Source organism: Gossypium raimondii, chromosome 9 (assembly GCF_025698545.1).
Source record: "Gossypium raimondii isolate GPD5lz chromosome 9, ASM2569854v1, whole genome shotgun sequence".
Classification (NCBI taxonomy): domain Eukaryota; kingdom Viridiplantae; phylum Streptophyta; class Magnoliopsida; order Malvales; family Malvaceae; genus Gossypium; species Gossypium raimondii.
The window spans coordinates 28,100,846-28,116,066 of record NC_068573.1 but is presented as its reverse complement, the minus strand read 5'-3'; the positions used below and the strand labels follow the sequence as shown (position 1 = coordinate 28,116,066).

At 32.0% G+C, this 15,221-nt stretch overlaps 2 protein-coding genes across 3 annotated transcripts; both read left to right on the top strand.

The window, feature by feature from the left end:
* Positions 1 to 965: 965 nt before the first annotated feature.
* LOC105798827 (3-isopropylmalate dehydratase large subunit, chloroplastic) lies at positions 966 to 6,663 on the top strand. Its single transcript, XM_012629029.2, has 15 exons — positions 966 to 1,153; positions 1,258 to 1,353; positions 1,996 to 2,166; positions 2,500 to 2,652; positions 2,750 to 2,818; positions 2,912 to 3,028; positions 3,613 to 3,687; positions 4,035 to 4,112; positions 4,239 to 4,334; positions 4,428 to 4,477; positions 4,760 to 4,814; positions 4,972 to 5,103; positions 5,790 to 5,837; positions 5,947 to 6,105; positions 6,225 to 6,663. The coding sequence occupies exons 1-15, from the start codon at positions 1,106 to 1,108 to the stop codon at positions 6,363 to 6,365; spliced, it is 1,488 nt and encodes a 495-aa protein (XP_012484483.1). The 5' UTR covers positions 966 to 1,105; the 3' UTR covers positions 6,366 to 6,663.
* A 1,153-nt stretch (positions 6,664 to 7,816) lies between these two features.
* LOC105798826 (3-isopropylmalate dehydratase large subunit, chloroplastic) lies at positions 7,817 to 14,534 on the top strand. 2 transcript variants are annotated; one of them, XM_052620807.1, is made up of 15 exons: positions 7,818 to 8,169; positions 8,279 to 8,413; positions 8,522 to 8,692; positions 9,067 to 9,219; positions 10,222 to 10,290; positions 10,707 to 10,823; positions 11,001 to 11,075; positions 11,239 to 11,316; positions 11,410 to 11,505; positions 11,666 to 11,715; positions 11,916 to 11,970; positions 12,217 to 12,348; positions 12,664 to 12,711; positions 13,307 to 13,465; positions 14,241 to 14,534. In XM_052620807.1, exons 1-15 carry the CDS (start codon positions 8,116 to 8,118, stop codon positions 14,379 to 14,381), a joined length of 1,533 nt encoding a protein of 510 aa, XP_052476767.1. In that variant the 5' UTR covers positions 7,818 to 8,115; the 3' UTR covers positions 14,382 to 14,534. The 2 variants fall into 2 exon arrangements, with proteins under 2 accessions (XP_052476768.1, XP_052476767.1); XM_052620808.1 differs by lacking the exon at positions 10,707 to 10,823 and having other exon boundaries at positions 7,817 to 8,169.
* The last annotated feature ends 687 nt before the right edge of the window (positions 14,535 to 15,221 follow it).

The window sequence follows — 15,221 nt, the reverse complement described above, 5'->3', positions numbered from 1 at the left end:
ATGTATTAAAATATAAATGTTTTATTATTATTTTATAAAATAAATTTTATAAATTTATATAAAAATAATTTCTTAAACTTACATCATGCATAAGAAACTAGTTTAGCATTGATTTTGAAAAGTGATTTTGAAATAAATTTATAAATTTATTTTAAAATTATTAATAATGTTAATTATTTTTAAAATTCAATTAAAATATGTAAACTATATTTTAAATATTAAAATATAACCATAAAAAATTAAATATATAATTTATATATTTGAAATAAATTTCAATAAAAAAAGATCAAATATCCAATATAAATATTATATAAAATACATTAAATTATAAAGAAGGGTTAAGAACGTTAGTTAACTCTAAAAATATTTTTTCCAAACCTAAAAGCCAAAAAAAAAATGTGCTTTTATGTTTGAGTTCGACAGCACTTTTGGCTCCAAAAACTATCTGTTTAACATTGCTTATAGTTTTAAAAGAGCTTTTGACCTCAAAATCATGCATAGGTAATCGGTCGTTATTTGTAATAACTCTAACTCTCATCTTTCCCTAATAATTGGAAAATGTAATTGGGGTAATAAAAGTACAATGAAAGATTTTGTACTAAAAGTTAAATTGTAATTTGATCCTTTACTTAAAAAATGTATAAATTAGTCGTTATACATTAGATTAAAGAGTAAATTAGTTGTTTCTGTTAAAAAATCATCTATTTTAATTGTTAAAAACGAGTGTGGTTGACAGAATAACGAGACAATTATAAGTGGCATGTCATGTGTACTTTATTCATACATACAAGGACTAACATTTAATAAAAAGATCAATTTATTCTTTAATATAATCTATAAGAACTAATTTATCTATTTTTTAAGAGCAAAATATAATTAACTATTGGTTTTAAATGACTCAAATTTTAAGTGGTTGGGACCCATTTGAATAAATTAACTAATGACCACACGCCATTGCCAGTTGCCACCCTTCTCTTGCAGCATCTCTTCCACGTGTACTTTGCTCTGCATTGCCCTGCTTCCATTGGTCTTCACTTTTGTGTTTCCTTTATCCATTTTGTTTTTTACATTTCTGCTGTTGATTTACTTGAAGAGCTGAAATCTTATGGCATCCTCTTTGGTTTCCTCTCCTACTTCTTCTTTCCTCAAGAAGGTCAGTGATTTCCATCACCCCCATGTTCTTGATTTTGATTGTTGTTTGATTCTTTTGATTAATTAACAAAACCCCCTTTTTCTTGGTTTTGTTTGGAATCTCAGATTGCTTTTCATAAATGTAAGAAACAAGTTTCGAAGAAAATCGTCTCAGTCATGGCACCCCAGCAATCTGAGCGTAAAACATATACCACTGGCTCTGTTAGTTCCTTTTTCCCTTTTTTTTTTTTCTTTTTTGTTGATTTCATTTTTATTGATTGTTAAATGCTGTATTTGGGAACATAAATTTGAAAAATCTGGGTTTGGGGTTTATTTGTTACATAATTGTTAAGAAGATATGTATAAACTGTGTATGGGTTAATTGAGATTCAATATGATTATATATTTTGATATGTATAAAACACATGAATTCCAAATTCCAGAAAATTTTGGAGTTCTAAATTCATCGAATTCTGTAATAATTGGCATCCAACAAATCCATGAGAAAATAATGGTGAATGCTACATTTGTATGTGTTTTATCATACAAATTATACTATTTGCGGAATCAAAATCCATTTTCGATATCTAAGTTTCCAAAACTACCTAATCATTTCATTTGTTGTATCAAGTGTGAGATAATATGTATAGATTATGTTAAAATTAGTTGAGATTCAAAAGGATTATATATTTGAAATATATAAAAACATGAATTCCAAATTCCCAAACATCTATTAGAGTTTCAAATTTACTACAAGATAGTCATCCAGCAAATCAATGAGTTTGAGAAAGAGAAATAATCATGAATGTTTTTATCATTACAACTTCCACTATTTTTTGAAATCCTCAAATCCCCATTTTCCAGGTGAAGACAGGAATGACAATGACGGAGAAGATTCTTGCAAGAGCCTCCGAGAAACAACAGTTGAATCCAGGTGATAATGTTTGGGTTAATGTTGATATCTTGATGACTCATGATGTTTGTGGTCCGGGTTCCATTGGTATCTTCAAGAAAGAATTTGGTGAAAAGGCTAAGGTATTCGATTGGCGGGCTTAATTTTGTATTTTTGTTTTATTTTCACTTAGCTTATCTTTTGGCATATAATTGAGGTCTTAATTACCTTTTTTTTAATAGCATTTTGAAATCAAATTTTGCGATTCATTAACAGTAGCTATGTCAATGCTGTAAGTTTCTTTTTAATGGGATATTCTTAGAGATTGGAAACTGATTTTGGTGGTTTCTTTTATTTACTTTTCTGATAAAATACTTCGAATTTCCTTTAGCTTGGTAATTTAAGTATTGCATTGGTAGTCAGTTCCAGTGGCTGAATTCACTGACTGTCGATGTATTGGAATTTTGCTATTGAAGGTTTGGGACCGTGAAAAGATTGTTATCATACCTGACCATTATATATTCACTAGTGATGAACGTGCAAATCGTAATGTGGATATTTTGAGGGATTTTTGCGGCGAGCAAAATATAAAGTACTTTTATGATATTAAAGATCTTAGTAATTTCAAGGTATGGTGCTCTTTATTTTGTAATTTGTTTCCTACGAACTCGAGGTATATTCTCTGTTTATTGACATAAAGCCGAATTCTAATTCATAACATTGTAGGCAAACCCGGATTACAAAGGTGTATGCCATGTTGCACTTGCCCAAGAAGGTCACTGTAGGCCTGGAGAGGTATCAATTCTTTACCAGAATTGCTGATTTGTAAAATTTAACTTATGATTTATGTTCACGAACTGCTCTTAAGTTCTTTATTGGTGCCTTCAGGTTTTGTTGGGAACCGATTCTCACACATGTACCGCAGGAGCATTTGGTCAATTTGCTACAGGAATTGGAAATACGGATGCAGGTTTTGTATTGGGCACTGGGAAGGTTCTTCTAAAGGTTCATCAATAACGCCTTAATGTTCCACTTGATTAAATGTGCCCAAATCTTGTTTTCCACGTTCTTTGATTCATTTGGTATCCTATTAGTGTTATAACTTTGTAAAATTTTATTTCTTTGATATCATTGTTTATGTCTTCCATTAATTGGACTTTGTATTTACTTCTTAGTGTCATGCTTCCCTATAGAATTATTGACCTTTTTTTACCGAATGAGAGGGTTTAAGGTTCTAGCTCTTCTTAGCACCCAGAAGTTTTAATGGCTTGATGAGTGGGTTTACTTCATGTGTGTGGAATTTGATCTGACGGCTATCTTAGCCTTTTCTTGTGAATTGATTAGGTGGTTTAGTACTTAAATTCTAAGTTATTCTGACCCTTTATTTTTCTTGAAGAACCTGTCTCCAACACCCTTATCTGACACATATCCTAACGTGAGTATGGGTATATGGCCCTCAAGGATCCACATTGAAAACCTTGTAATAAAATTAGACATACTCCGCGTTGGGCACATACCTGTATTGGACACTCACACCTGAGTCCAAGTATCAAAACTTATATATGGTTTTCTTTCATGCTTTATTGCAGGTGCCACCGACTTTGAGATTTGTGATGGATGGTGAAATGCCTCATTATTTGCTTGCAAAGGATTTGATTTTGCAGGTAAGATCAGATGTTTTGTGGCAATTTTCCATTTTGATATGCTTGAAGCATAACTGTGTTCTCATGGGGGATATAACTCTTCTTTGTGTTATATTAGTAGGTCATTGCTATTTTGCTTTGACTCTTCAATTTTTGAAGTATCCATGTCTAGCATTTATGTTAGATGCATATCCAAACATGGATACGAGGATATGATCCTCTAGTGGATCTTCAAATACATGGAAATCTTGAAAATTAAAATTGAACATACCCTTGTAGGACATATACCCATTGTGTTAGTAACATAGGGTCATAGAATGAGTATAACTTTCTGTTCTGTTTCAAATTAAATGGTTGCCATTTTGCAGATCATTGGTGAAATATCTGTAGCTGGTGCAACGTATAAATCAATGGAGTTTGTGGGAACAACTGTGGAAAGTTTAAATGTAAGTGAACTTTAAATAATTTATCTCTGTTACAAGATTCAGCCCTTTAAAAATCTTCTTTGTTAATTAATTTCTTGCTGGAAGAAATCATGAACTTAATTTTTCCAGTTTGTTGTTTTTCTGTAGATGGAAGAACGGATGACCTTATGCAATATGGTTGTTGAAGCTGGTGGAAAGAACGGTGTTGTTCCCGCTGATAGTACTACATTTAAGTACCTTGAGGTAAAACCAAGTGCACTTGGTTCCGGTTCCCCGCTTTGTTCGACATTTACTCTTGCACAAAGAAATTGATAGATTATATCTTTCTTTGCACAGGATAAAACATCGGTGCCGTATGAACCAGTTTACAGTGATGCGCAAGCAAGGTAGGTTTTACAATTAAATGGTTAATCAAGATATCAAGTTCTTATTTTTATGGTGTTCTCTACTATTGGTTCATTTTGGTTGGTCAGGGGTGGTCTCATTCTTCTTTAACATTCCCTCATATATAATGATATTTCTAATGGAAATATGATATTGGTTTTATCTTTGTCATGTTTTCTTAATTGATAAATGGGTGTAATTTTGAGTTTAGTCGAGTTCTTTCTTGTAATTTCATGCTTGGAACTAAACAAGAGGAACTTATATATTTTCATCTTGTCTTTCAGTTTTCTTTCTGAATACAGATTCGATATCTCGAAATTGGAGCCCTTGGTAGCTAAGGTTGGTGCTTGTATCAAGTGATAACTCTTGTTTTTGATATCCACCTCTGCTGTCTTTAACTCTATTATCTCCAGAAAGTTGATTTTCGATTCCCTAATCTTCTTTGTCTTCTTTTGTGTATATTTTTTTAGAGTAAATTGTTAAATATATTTTGCAGCCACACTCTCCTGATAACCGAGCTTTGGCTAGGGAATGCAAAGATGTTAAAATCGACAGAGTGTATATCGGATCTTGTACTGGTGGAAAAACGGAAGATTTTCTTGCTGCTGCTAAAGTCTTTCTAGCTTCAGTAAGTCATATTACTCCGATTCTTCATTTTTTTTAAGCATCAATGTTTGACACCAGGGATTTAAATTGCGGTCGTGGCCGCGTTTTCAGTCGCATTGCGTTTATCGCGGTTGCGGACAAAACGGATGCTATTGTGGTCATTGCGGGTATCGCGGTCGTGAATTTTAAAAAAAATTCACACAACTTATTGTAAAATATAATAGCGGTTTCGGCAGTAGTGGTTTCGGACGGTGCCGCTACCGCTATATAACGGCCGCTATTTCGGTAACGGACCGCTATTTAAATCCCTGTTTGACACACACATATCTGGCACTTAATATCTGATGCATATTGGGACATAGGTATAGCAATATAAAGCTCCAAAAGTCCTCCAAAATACATGAAAAAAAGTTCGAGTAATTGAATGTATTTAGTCGTACACGTATCTGTGAATGCCCAAGATACATGAAAAAAAGTTCTGAGTAATTGAATGTATTTAGTCGGACACGTATCTGTGAATGCCCAAGTTCGAGCAACATAGTCAATAAGAATATGGTCCTGTTTGATATACTTGCCGGAATAAATTGAGACTGAAATTCCTGTGGATAAGGGTTAGAATTAAGATGAGAGAGCAGAAGAACTTCAATATTACTGTGTATTAAGTTGCGACTTTCTTAGGCTTAAACACTTTAATTTCTTGAACTGCAGGGCAAGAAGGTCAAAGTTCCGACATTCCTTGTCCCTGCGACGCAAAAGGTATGATTTGGTTGCATTAATGTTAAACTGTCATTCAGTTCTCAAATATAATTGAGAAAAAGAAGTAGACAATAAAAGAATGTATGTTTAACATAGTAAAACTCGGCAGGTTTGGATGGACATATATACTCTTCCGGTACCTGGATCTGGTGGGAAGACATGCTCGCAGATATTTGAAGAAGCCGGTTGTGATACACCTGCAAGCCCTAGCTGCGGCGCTTGTTTGGGTGGTCCTAAAGACACATATGCTCGGATGAACGAGCCCAAGGTAATTACCCATATTTTCCCTGGCTTGAAACTTTTGATAGCATACAAGTTGTCATCTATAGTTTTCCGTTTTGAATAGAATTTATGGATATATTTCCACGAAAATGGCGTTTTCTACAGGTCTGTGTCTCGACAACTAACAGGAACTTCCCGGGTCGAATGGGGCACAAGGAAGGCCAGATATATCTTGCTTCTCCGTATACAGCGGCTGCATCAGCTTTGACCAGTTATGTCACAGATCCTAGGGAGTTTTTGTGTTGATTGTGTAAAGATTTTGTTTTGTATCTTATAATGTATCCAATTTGTGCCAGAAATGCAGAATTTTTGAACCACTGTTTCTTATGTTTCAAAAATGAAATCGTTCTTCAGCAGCATGCAATAGTGAGGACTAGGATCATAGTGACTAGTGTACCGGTATCAGTCGTATTGATGCGTACTTAAAGCCAAACTGTACTAGTATTATAATAGTTTCGGATGGTTCAGTTTTTATATGGCTCGGAATAACAATTTCTGGATTTCCCTTTTTAAATGAAATAAGGTTACTTGTAGTTTTATAAAATGTCCAATGTGGTATCTGTACTTTGAAAATATCCAATATGATACCTAAACTATCAATTTATGTATTATTTGGTACTTGTTCTTTTATAAAATGACCAATGTGGTACTTGTACTTTAAAAATATCGAATGTAATATTTAAACTATCAATTTGTGTATTATTTGTTACTTAGGTATTTATACTTTGAAAATGTTTAATGTGGTATTTGAATTATCAATCATGTATTATTGTGGTACGAGAGTTAACACCTATAGTAAATGTTAAATGAACCAATAAACATTCCACGTGTATTTTTTTTCAAATCATCAATTCTACATAAATAATATAATATTATATGAAAAGATAAATAAAACAAAAAAATTGAAATGATTGTCAAAATCAATTTATTTAACCTCTCATTCGAGTTCAACAACGCAAATAAAAATCATAAATTTTGCTAAACTTTGGCTTGTACAAATATGTTTAAAAAGTTGAAGAAATTTTGAGTTAAAAGTTTGTGTTTTTAAAGTTAGACTTAAATTTAATTATTTGATTTTTTATTTAATATAATTTCTTTTGTTTTATTTATCTTTTCCACATATTATATAATCCATGTGAAGTTAGTGATTTGGAAAAATATATTTCGTGTCTCAATTTTCATTGGTTGGTTTAGCATTTAATAAAGGTTTTAACTTCAGCTACCATAATAATATATGGATTGATAGCTTAGATACTATATTGCATATTTTCAAAGTATAAGTATTATAGTGGACATTTTATGAAATTATAAGTACTAAATAATACACAAACTGATAGTTTTGTGCCACAATGTACATTTTAAAGTACAAGTACCACATTAGACATTTTATGAAAGTACAGGTACCAAATAATACATTAATTAATAGTTCAAGTATCACATTAGCCATTTTAAAATATAAATACCATATTTGAATGGTGGCAAAATTTTTAAAATTTTCTTGGTTTTGTTTCAAGTAAACAAGTGGGTAATTAACAACAATTAATAAATGATGAAATAAGTAATGTTTTAAGATTGAATTTGTTATTATATTGAAAACATTATTATTGTGATTAGTTGTTATTTTTGAAAGGGACTAATTTAATTAATATAAAAATGGAGAGGGATTAAAAAAGTGTTTTTACCCAATCATTACAATGGTGGCGGCTGAGAATATCTCTCACAGTTGATTTTTGTAGTCGTGTTGCTCAAGTTCTTCAAAATCGATATTTGTGTTCACTGTACGTTATAACATGTGTACGATGAAAAAGAAAAACTTGTCAGCATCAATGGTGATTCAAGTTCAAGTCGAATTTTTCATTTTACTTAAAATATTCATGGCCCTGTTCATCAAACTTATTTGATTTTTAACTCTGTCAAAGCCGTGTTTGACGAAATGTCTGAAAGAAGATAATAAAAAGCCATCATCTTCTTTACCATTCTTTTGAAGCAACTCATCATGGCCTCTTCAGTTGGTTTTGCACACCCCACTTCTTCTTTGATCATTAACAAGGTCAGTATTTTTCAGCTCTCTGTTTCTTTTATTGTGACGGACAAAGATACTTAAAATCCGAGTAACCATGTCTAACAGTTTGATTTTCTTATTGTTAATTATTGAACAGAAAGATAAAAGCCTCTCAGTCGTCCCTTCAACTTCACAACTCTCCATTTACAAATGCAAGAAACCCATTTCCAACAACATTTCGATGGCAATGGCGACGCGACAATCAGAGAGAAAACCAGCCACCACTGGCTCAGTTACTGCTTTTAAAAAAATAAAAATAAAAAAACCATTGATCTACATATATTTTGATTGAATTTGGGAATTTTGCCAACGTTTTTCATATATTCCATTTGGATTTCAGATGAAGAGTCCAATGACGATGACAGAGAAGATACTTGCAAAAGGGGCGGAGAAAGCAGAGGTGAAAGCAGGCGACAACGTTTGGGTGAATGTTGATGTTTTCATGACTAATGATATAAGTGGTCCTGGTTCCATTGGTATCTTTCAGAAAGAATTTGGTGAAAATGCTAAGGTACTTTTATAACTATTCCTACTTTTATTTTTGCTGATTTATATATGTATACTTGAATTAGTTCGTATCTAATTTTATTTAATGAAGTCACCATTGCTACATCCATTGCAATAAGCTTCTTTTCAGCAGGACATAGTTACAGTTCAAGATGTGAAATTGATATTTGTGGTTTCTCCTATTTGAGTAGGATATAATGTGCCACGTTGGTTATTTGTTTTTGATATATGTCCAAACATGAGTTTGAAAATATAAACTTTCAACCATCATTCAAATACATAGTCATATCTGATAATCACACCTGAATTAAAAATATATATATATAGTCGTTCGGGTTTAGTTCATTGACTATCATAGTGTTATTGCATATATTGAAGGTTTGGGATCGTGAAAAGGTGGTGGTTATACCAGACCACTATATATTCACAAGTGATGAACGTGCCAATCGTAATGTGGATATCTTGAGGGAGTTTTCTTTGGACCAAAATATAAAGTACTTTTATGATATTACTGATCTTAGTAATTTTAAGGTATGACTCTTTGATTCTTATGTTCTTCTCCATCTAATATTAATTTCCTTAGAGTACTTATTTCTGATATTTTTATTCGATCCATAATTGAATATGGATATGAAAATATAATTTTCTATATGTATTCTAAATACATAAAAAATTGGATGCACCCATATCATATACATACTCATTTCAAACATTTAAACTTGATTTCCAGTAGCATAACAGTGTATTTCCATTTTATACTCAACTATTTTCAGGTGTTCGGGAGTATGTTGCTCACACATTATTTTTTTCAAAGTATTCGTGTCTAACACTTGCCAACACATGGATATGATAATATATAAGAATCCTCCAAACACTTGAAAAAGTTTAGAAAGTTTTAACTATATAAGAATATGCTCGTATCTAGAGGTGTTCAAGGACCGGTTGGTCCATCTTGCTTTGGGCCGGGCTTGGGTTTGTATTCTTCAAACTTGGGCTGGCCATTTTAATGTTTATAATTAATAAAATGCAAAAAATAATTTTATATTAATATTTATATATCTTTATAAGTAAATTTAAATAAAAAATAAATTTTTCAATAGTGAATTTGTCATTTAGGCTAGCTTGAGCGGGCTAGGCTCGGGCTCAGGCCTGAAAATTTTTTGAAACTCTAGTCTCAGCCCGGCCTATGAACACTTCTACTTTATCTAATATTCACATATGAGTTTGTAGGTTTATACTTTTTTTTCGCTCAGATTTAGAATATATAAATATATATAGCATTTGATATATTGAGAGTGTAGTTTTTTAATTTCACAAGCAAAATTAAAAAATTGTCATGTATCTCATTTCTTTTATATATTTATTTTCTTTAATATTTTACCATACCATATAGGACAATTGGCATCGCCTCAATCTTGCTTGTGAAGTTTAAAAACTCCAAAACTCCACTATCAATGAACACAATTCATTTCCATATATATATACCCTGTTTATTGAAGCTAAAACTCGATTTCTATGTCATATTATTGCCAGGCTAATCCTGACTACAAAGGTGTATGCCATATTGCACTTGCTCAAGAAGGTCATTGCAGGCCTGGAGAGGTAATCATTTTTTCCTTTTACTAAGATTGTTTAAATTATTAATATTCTATTCCATATATGACTCAATGTTGCTTCGACTTTTTCTTAATAAATATTGGTATATGAAACTTGTACTAGCATAAAACCATAACACTCCTACAACTTACAAATGCATGAAAAAGACTCAGAAGAACTGAACACATGTATATCAGACACAAATTCATGTATTGACAGTCTATCCGAATCTGAGCAAGAATTCATAAATGAAACTTTTGTTCGGTTCATATGACATTAAGTATGGGGATACATGACCGTCTTAAACCCTTACAAATACATGAAAAAAAAAACTAGAAAAATTGAACATGCTCATATCGGACACGTATCCATGTCCAAAACTCCATCCGAATCCCAATAACTTAGTGTGCTCCTGCCTTCAGATTTTGTTAGGGACAGATTCTCACACCTGTACTGCTGGAGCATTTGGTCAGTTTGCTACAGGCATTGGGAATACAGAAGCTGGTTTTGTATTAGGCACTGGGGCACTTCTGCTCAAGGTGTGAGTTTGTTTGACATTCATGTTTGATATAGTTTTATATATGAAAAAACTTTAATAAAATAAACCATGTCTGTATGAGATGCATACCTATACTAAGTTGTTAATTTCTTAGTAGCTCTATAATGAAATGTTTAGCACTGTAATTAAGTGTGGTTTTGTTGCATGACAATTTCAGGTGCCACAAACTTTGAGATTTGTGATGAATGGTGAAATGCCTGACTATTTGCTTGCTAAGGATTTGATTTTGCAGGCAAGTTAACATTTTTAGTTTCTTAGAAAAGTTATTTCTATGTTGTTCCGACTTTCATTATTTTTAAAGTAATCATATATTTCAATGACTTCCAAATACGTGAAACCGTGTTAGCTACATATCTAGTATTGAACAAAGTATATAATGGTATATTGTTTTGTAGATCATAGGTGAAATATCAGTAGCTGGTGCTACGTATAAATCCATGGAGTTTGTTGGCACAACGGTTGAGAGTTTAAATGTAAGTGATATTTGTTGAAATTGATCCAAATGTTTTCTCAGTTGGAATATGAATCTAATCTTTATTTTCTTATTATCTTTTTTACTGGTTTAGATGGAAGAACGGATGACATTATGCAATATGGTTATTGAGGCTGGTGGAAAGAACGGTGTCGTTGCTGCAGACAGTACTACATTTAAGTACCTTGAGGTGAGTCTTTTTCAAGTCTCATTCACACCACCAATATTTAATGAAAATTTTAATTAATATATATATATTCGTGTTGGACACATAATGAATTTAAATTTACTATGGATAGCATATAGACAATACCTTGGCTTATGGAGTTGCATCTTTTTAATTTGCGCAGGATAAAACATCTGTGCCTTATGAACCAGTTTACAGTGATGGACTAGCAAGGTATGTTTATAAATTACTTTGTTGATTTTATTTAACTTTCTTATGGTTTTTTTTTTCTTTTTTAAACTTTAACATGAATCAACGTTCTTAGTCTGTATATTCCTACTCTATATTTTTCTTAAAGCGGAAATATTCGATATTCATATTTGAGGCTATGACTTCCGCAACAAGAATCTAAATATATATACTCTGGCTTTCAGTTTCCATTCCGAGTTTAGATTTGACATCTCAAAATTGGAGCCCTTAGTAGCTAAGGTGAGTGTCTATTAAGCCTACATGTCATGTTTCTCCAATTTTTCACTGTCTGACGTATTTAAAGATATTCAATAGAGATGTGATCCTCAAAGGAAAAACATGTCCACATTAAGTATATACTCATATCTGACATTTAAAATCAAACCCGAAAATATAATTAAAGATTATATCATAAAAGATGGCTGTTTTAATATATATATATATTCTTTTTTGTGTATTGAGTAAATAATGGAGCAAAATTTGCAGCCACATTCTCCAGATAATCGTGCTTTAGCAAGAGAATGCAAACATATCAAAATTGACAGGGTTTATATTGGATCATGTACTGGTGGCAAAACACAAGATTTTCTTGCTGCTGCCAAGCTCTTCTTAGCTTCTGTAAGATTCCATCTATCTCCATTTTCTTTTTAATATTTTAGACACAATTCCAACATGGAAGAACACATGTCGGACACATTAAGTTAAAGTAGACAAGATCAAAACATAACCAAGATATGATCTAACATGGAAAAATACGTGTTGCGTAATGAATTATTATCCAAAATTTGAAGTTTTATTGCCTGTTCTGCCACACCCATATTCTGAATGTTGTAAAATTCCCATCTTATTATGAGTCCATGCTTTGTAGAGTTGGCTTGTTGTTATATACTTCATAACCCTGTTTATGATTTGTAATTTGCTTGAAAAATACAGGGAAAAAAGGTGAAAGTCCCCACATTCCTTGTCCCTGCTACACAAAAGGTACATGAAGTTTTATTGTCAACTATGTTATTCTGACTTTTTTATTTTTATAAAATATTCATATTTGATATCTATGCATGATGTATGTTTAGATATGAGTATGAGAATATGAATTTAGGGATGACAATAGACTCAGGTGGAGATTTTTTTTCTCACCTTGCCCTGAATTTTATTTAATATTTTAGCCTCACCTAACCCATCATTGAAAAGATTTTCTTGATCCCAGGTGGAGATTTTTTTTCTCACCTTGCCCTGAATTTTATTTAATATTTTAGCCTCACCTAACCCATCATTGAAAATATTTTCTTGATCCCATCTTGATTCACTTCGAAGTTTTACATAATATTTGATATTATCTAATGTTTACAAAACTAATACTAGCAAAGATAGCAAAGATTGGGACGAGTTAGAGTTTAGCAATTTCAAAATTTTTTGTGATCCTTAAGAATATGATCTCTCAACGATCCTCAAAATACATAGAAAAGCTTTGTTTCAAATACATATGACACTCCAAGCCGAATAACATAAGTTTTTAATATTTTAAAAAAAATCATTAAACTTGCTAATATGATTGTTAAACATGGTAAATTTGCAGGTATGGGTGGATATATATACTCTCATTGTACCAGGATCTGGTGGCAAGACTTGCTCTCAAATATTCGAAGAAGCTGGTTGTGACACACCAGCAAGCCCTAGTTGTGCTGCTTGTATGGGTGGCCCTAAGGACACATATGCTCGCATGAACGAAGCTCAGGCAAGTAGTCTTTCCCCCTACCATCATGGTTGAAAAAAACTGAACCGGATCGGTTGGATTAGTAGTTGAACTATTTGACTGTCTTGTCTGGGCTAGACTTGTCCTAGGATTGAACCATCTCTCTGACAAGATAAACTCTGTTTTGAGTTAGGTTTGGACATGGTGAATTTTAATTTGGGTTAGTCTGATCCAGTCTGAATTAGACTTTTAATAGTAAAAGTAAAATAGACTAGTCAGGGTTAGTCCAAGCCTGACTCAAATGGATTAGAGGTGTAATCGAGCTGAGACGAGGTTTTGAATTTGACGAAGTTTTACTTTTAAAGTCTGAGCTCTATTCAAGGTAAAGGTTGGGCTATTTGAGACTTGTTTACCTAGTAAAAGTATGAGCTCGTTTGATTAGGCTTCCGTACCTAGCAAATGCATGAGCTCGATTCCTGTGCTTGAATTCAAGCATTGTCATTTGGGTTCAAGCTCAAGCTTGAGGTAGAATTGAAAACTAAAAAAAGTATAAATTTGAAAAAACTCGATAAACTTGTTACTTGAGTCAAGGATTAGGATACATTAAATTTGATTTGCTTGATAGCTTGAGTTCGAGCTTGAGTTTGAATAGACAATGATGGAGTCAAATTCAATTTCTTTCTCCAGTCAAATCCAAATAACTTACAAACATGAATGTCTTGTTTTACACCGCTAAATTGGATCAAATTGCGGGTTTAATAATGTAAACCGTCTGGTTTGTTGATATGCAATGATTTTAATAAGATGAAGCATGCAGGTTTGCGTGTCAACAACAAATAGAAACTTTCCTGGTCGGATGGGGCATAAGGAAGGGCAGATATATCTTGCTTCTCCATACACTGCCGCTGCTTCAGCTTTGACTGGTTATATCACTGATCCACGAGAGTTTTTGCATTAGACAACATGATCTTATCACATTTTGTGTGTAATTTAAACTACTTTTACATATACATCCAAACTTGGATTCAGTGTGATGAGATTTAGATACATGTATGCTTTTTTTTTTTGAGAGAGAGATGCATGTTTATTTTTAATGAAATTACTTTTTTTTATCTCCTAATTAAAACTTTTCTATTCATGTTTAAAATAGAAATTTTTATTTTTTCAAAAACACTTTTGAAGTAACTGTAAACATTATCAAATCTTTTAAAAGCATTTTTCTACCATATTTTTAAAAATATTTTTCAACCTCATTGCGAAACTGATATTTCTTGAACTATAAACCGTTGCACTTGATAATCTATCTCCATCCAATAATGAAAACCCAAACCCTAAATAAAATAAAAGATGTTGGGAAAATAAAAGGAATTATAAACACACGTCGTGAGATGTTGGGAAAATAAGGTATTTTTACAAGTTGAATTATAGAAAAATAGGCAAACCTCAAACATATTCTCATACCTCAATTTCATATAATATTCTTAAACCAAACATGTTGCTCAACTTTCATCCTTGAACACTACCATTTCATATCCCATATTTTTTAATTTTAATTTTTAATATTATTAAATTAGAAATGAAAGTTTATTGCGTTACAATGCCTAGTTTTCCAAGATCAACACCTTATAATTAGCTTTTGGTTTAGATTTTGTTTGTGGAATCCGTAAGCTTGATCAATTTATCGCTAATATATATATATATATATATTTATATTTTCTATTTCTAATTTTTTTAGAATAAGGACTAAACTAATAGAATGTGCAAATATTGAGGGTTAAATTTGTTGATTTTTAAAATT

Excerpts from the sequence above, each read along its gene's own strand:
- LOC105798827 (XM_012629029.2), top strand. The coding sequence starts at position 1,106 with ATGGCATCCTCTTTGGTTTCCTCTCCTACTTCTTCTTTCCTCAAGAAG. Across the intron at positions 3,029-3,612 it reads CTGGGAAGGTTCTTCTAAAG|GTGCCACCGACTTTGAGATT; the intron begins GTTCATCAATAA and ends GCTTTATTGCAG. Across the intron at positions 4,478-4,759 it reads TACAGTGATGCGCAAGCAAG|TTTTCTTTCTGAATACAGAT; the intron begins GTAGGTTTTACA and ends CTTGTCTTTCAG.
- LOC105798826 (XM_052620807.1), top strand. The coding sequence starts at position 8,116 with ATGGCCTCTTCAGTTGGTTTTGCACACCCCACTTCTTCTTTGATCATT. Across the intron at positions 11,506-11,665 it reads CTACATTTAAGTACCTTGAG|GATAAAACATCTGTGCCTTA; the intron begins GTGAGTCTTTTT and ends TAATTTGCGCAG. Across the intron at positions 11,971-12,216 it reads TGGAGCCCTTAGTAGCTAAG|CCACATTCTCCAGATAATCG; the intron begins GTGAGTGTCTAT and ends CAAAATTTGCAG.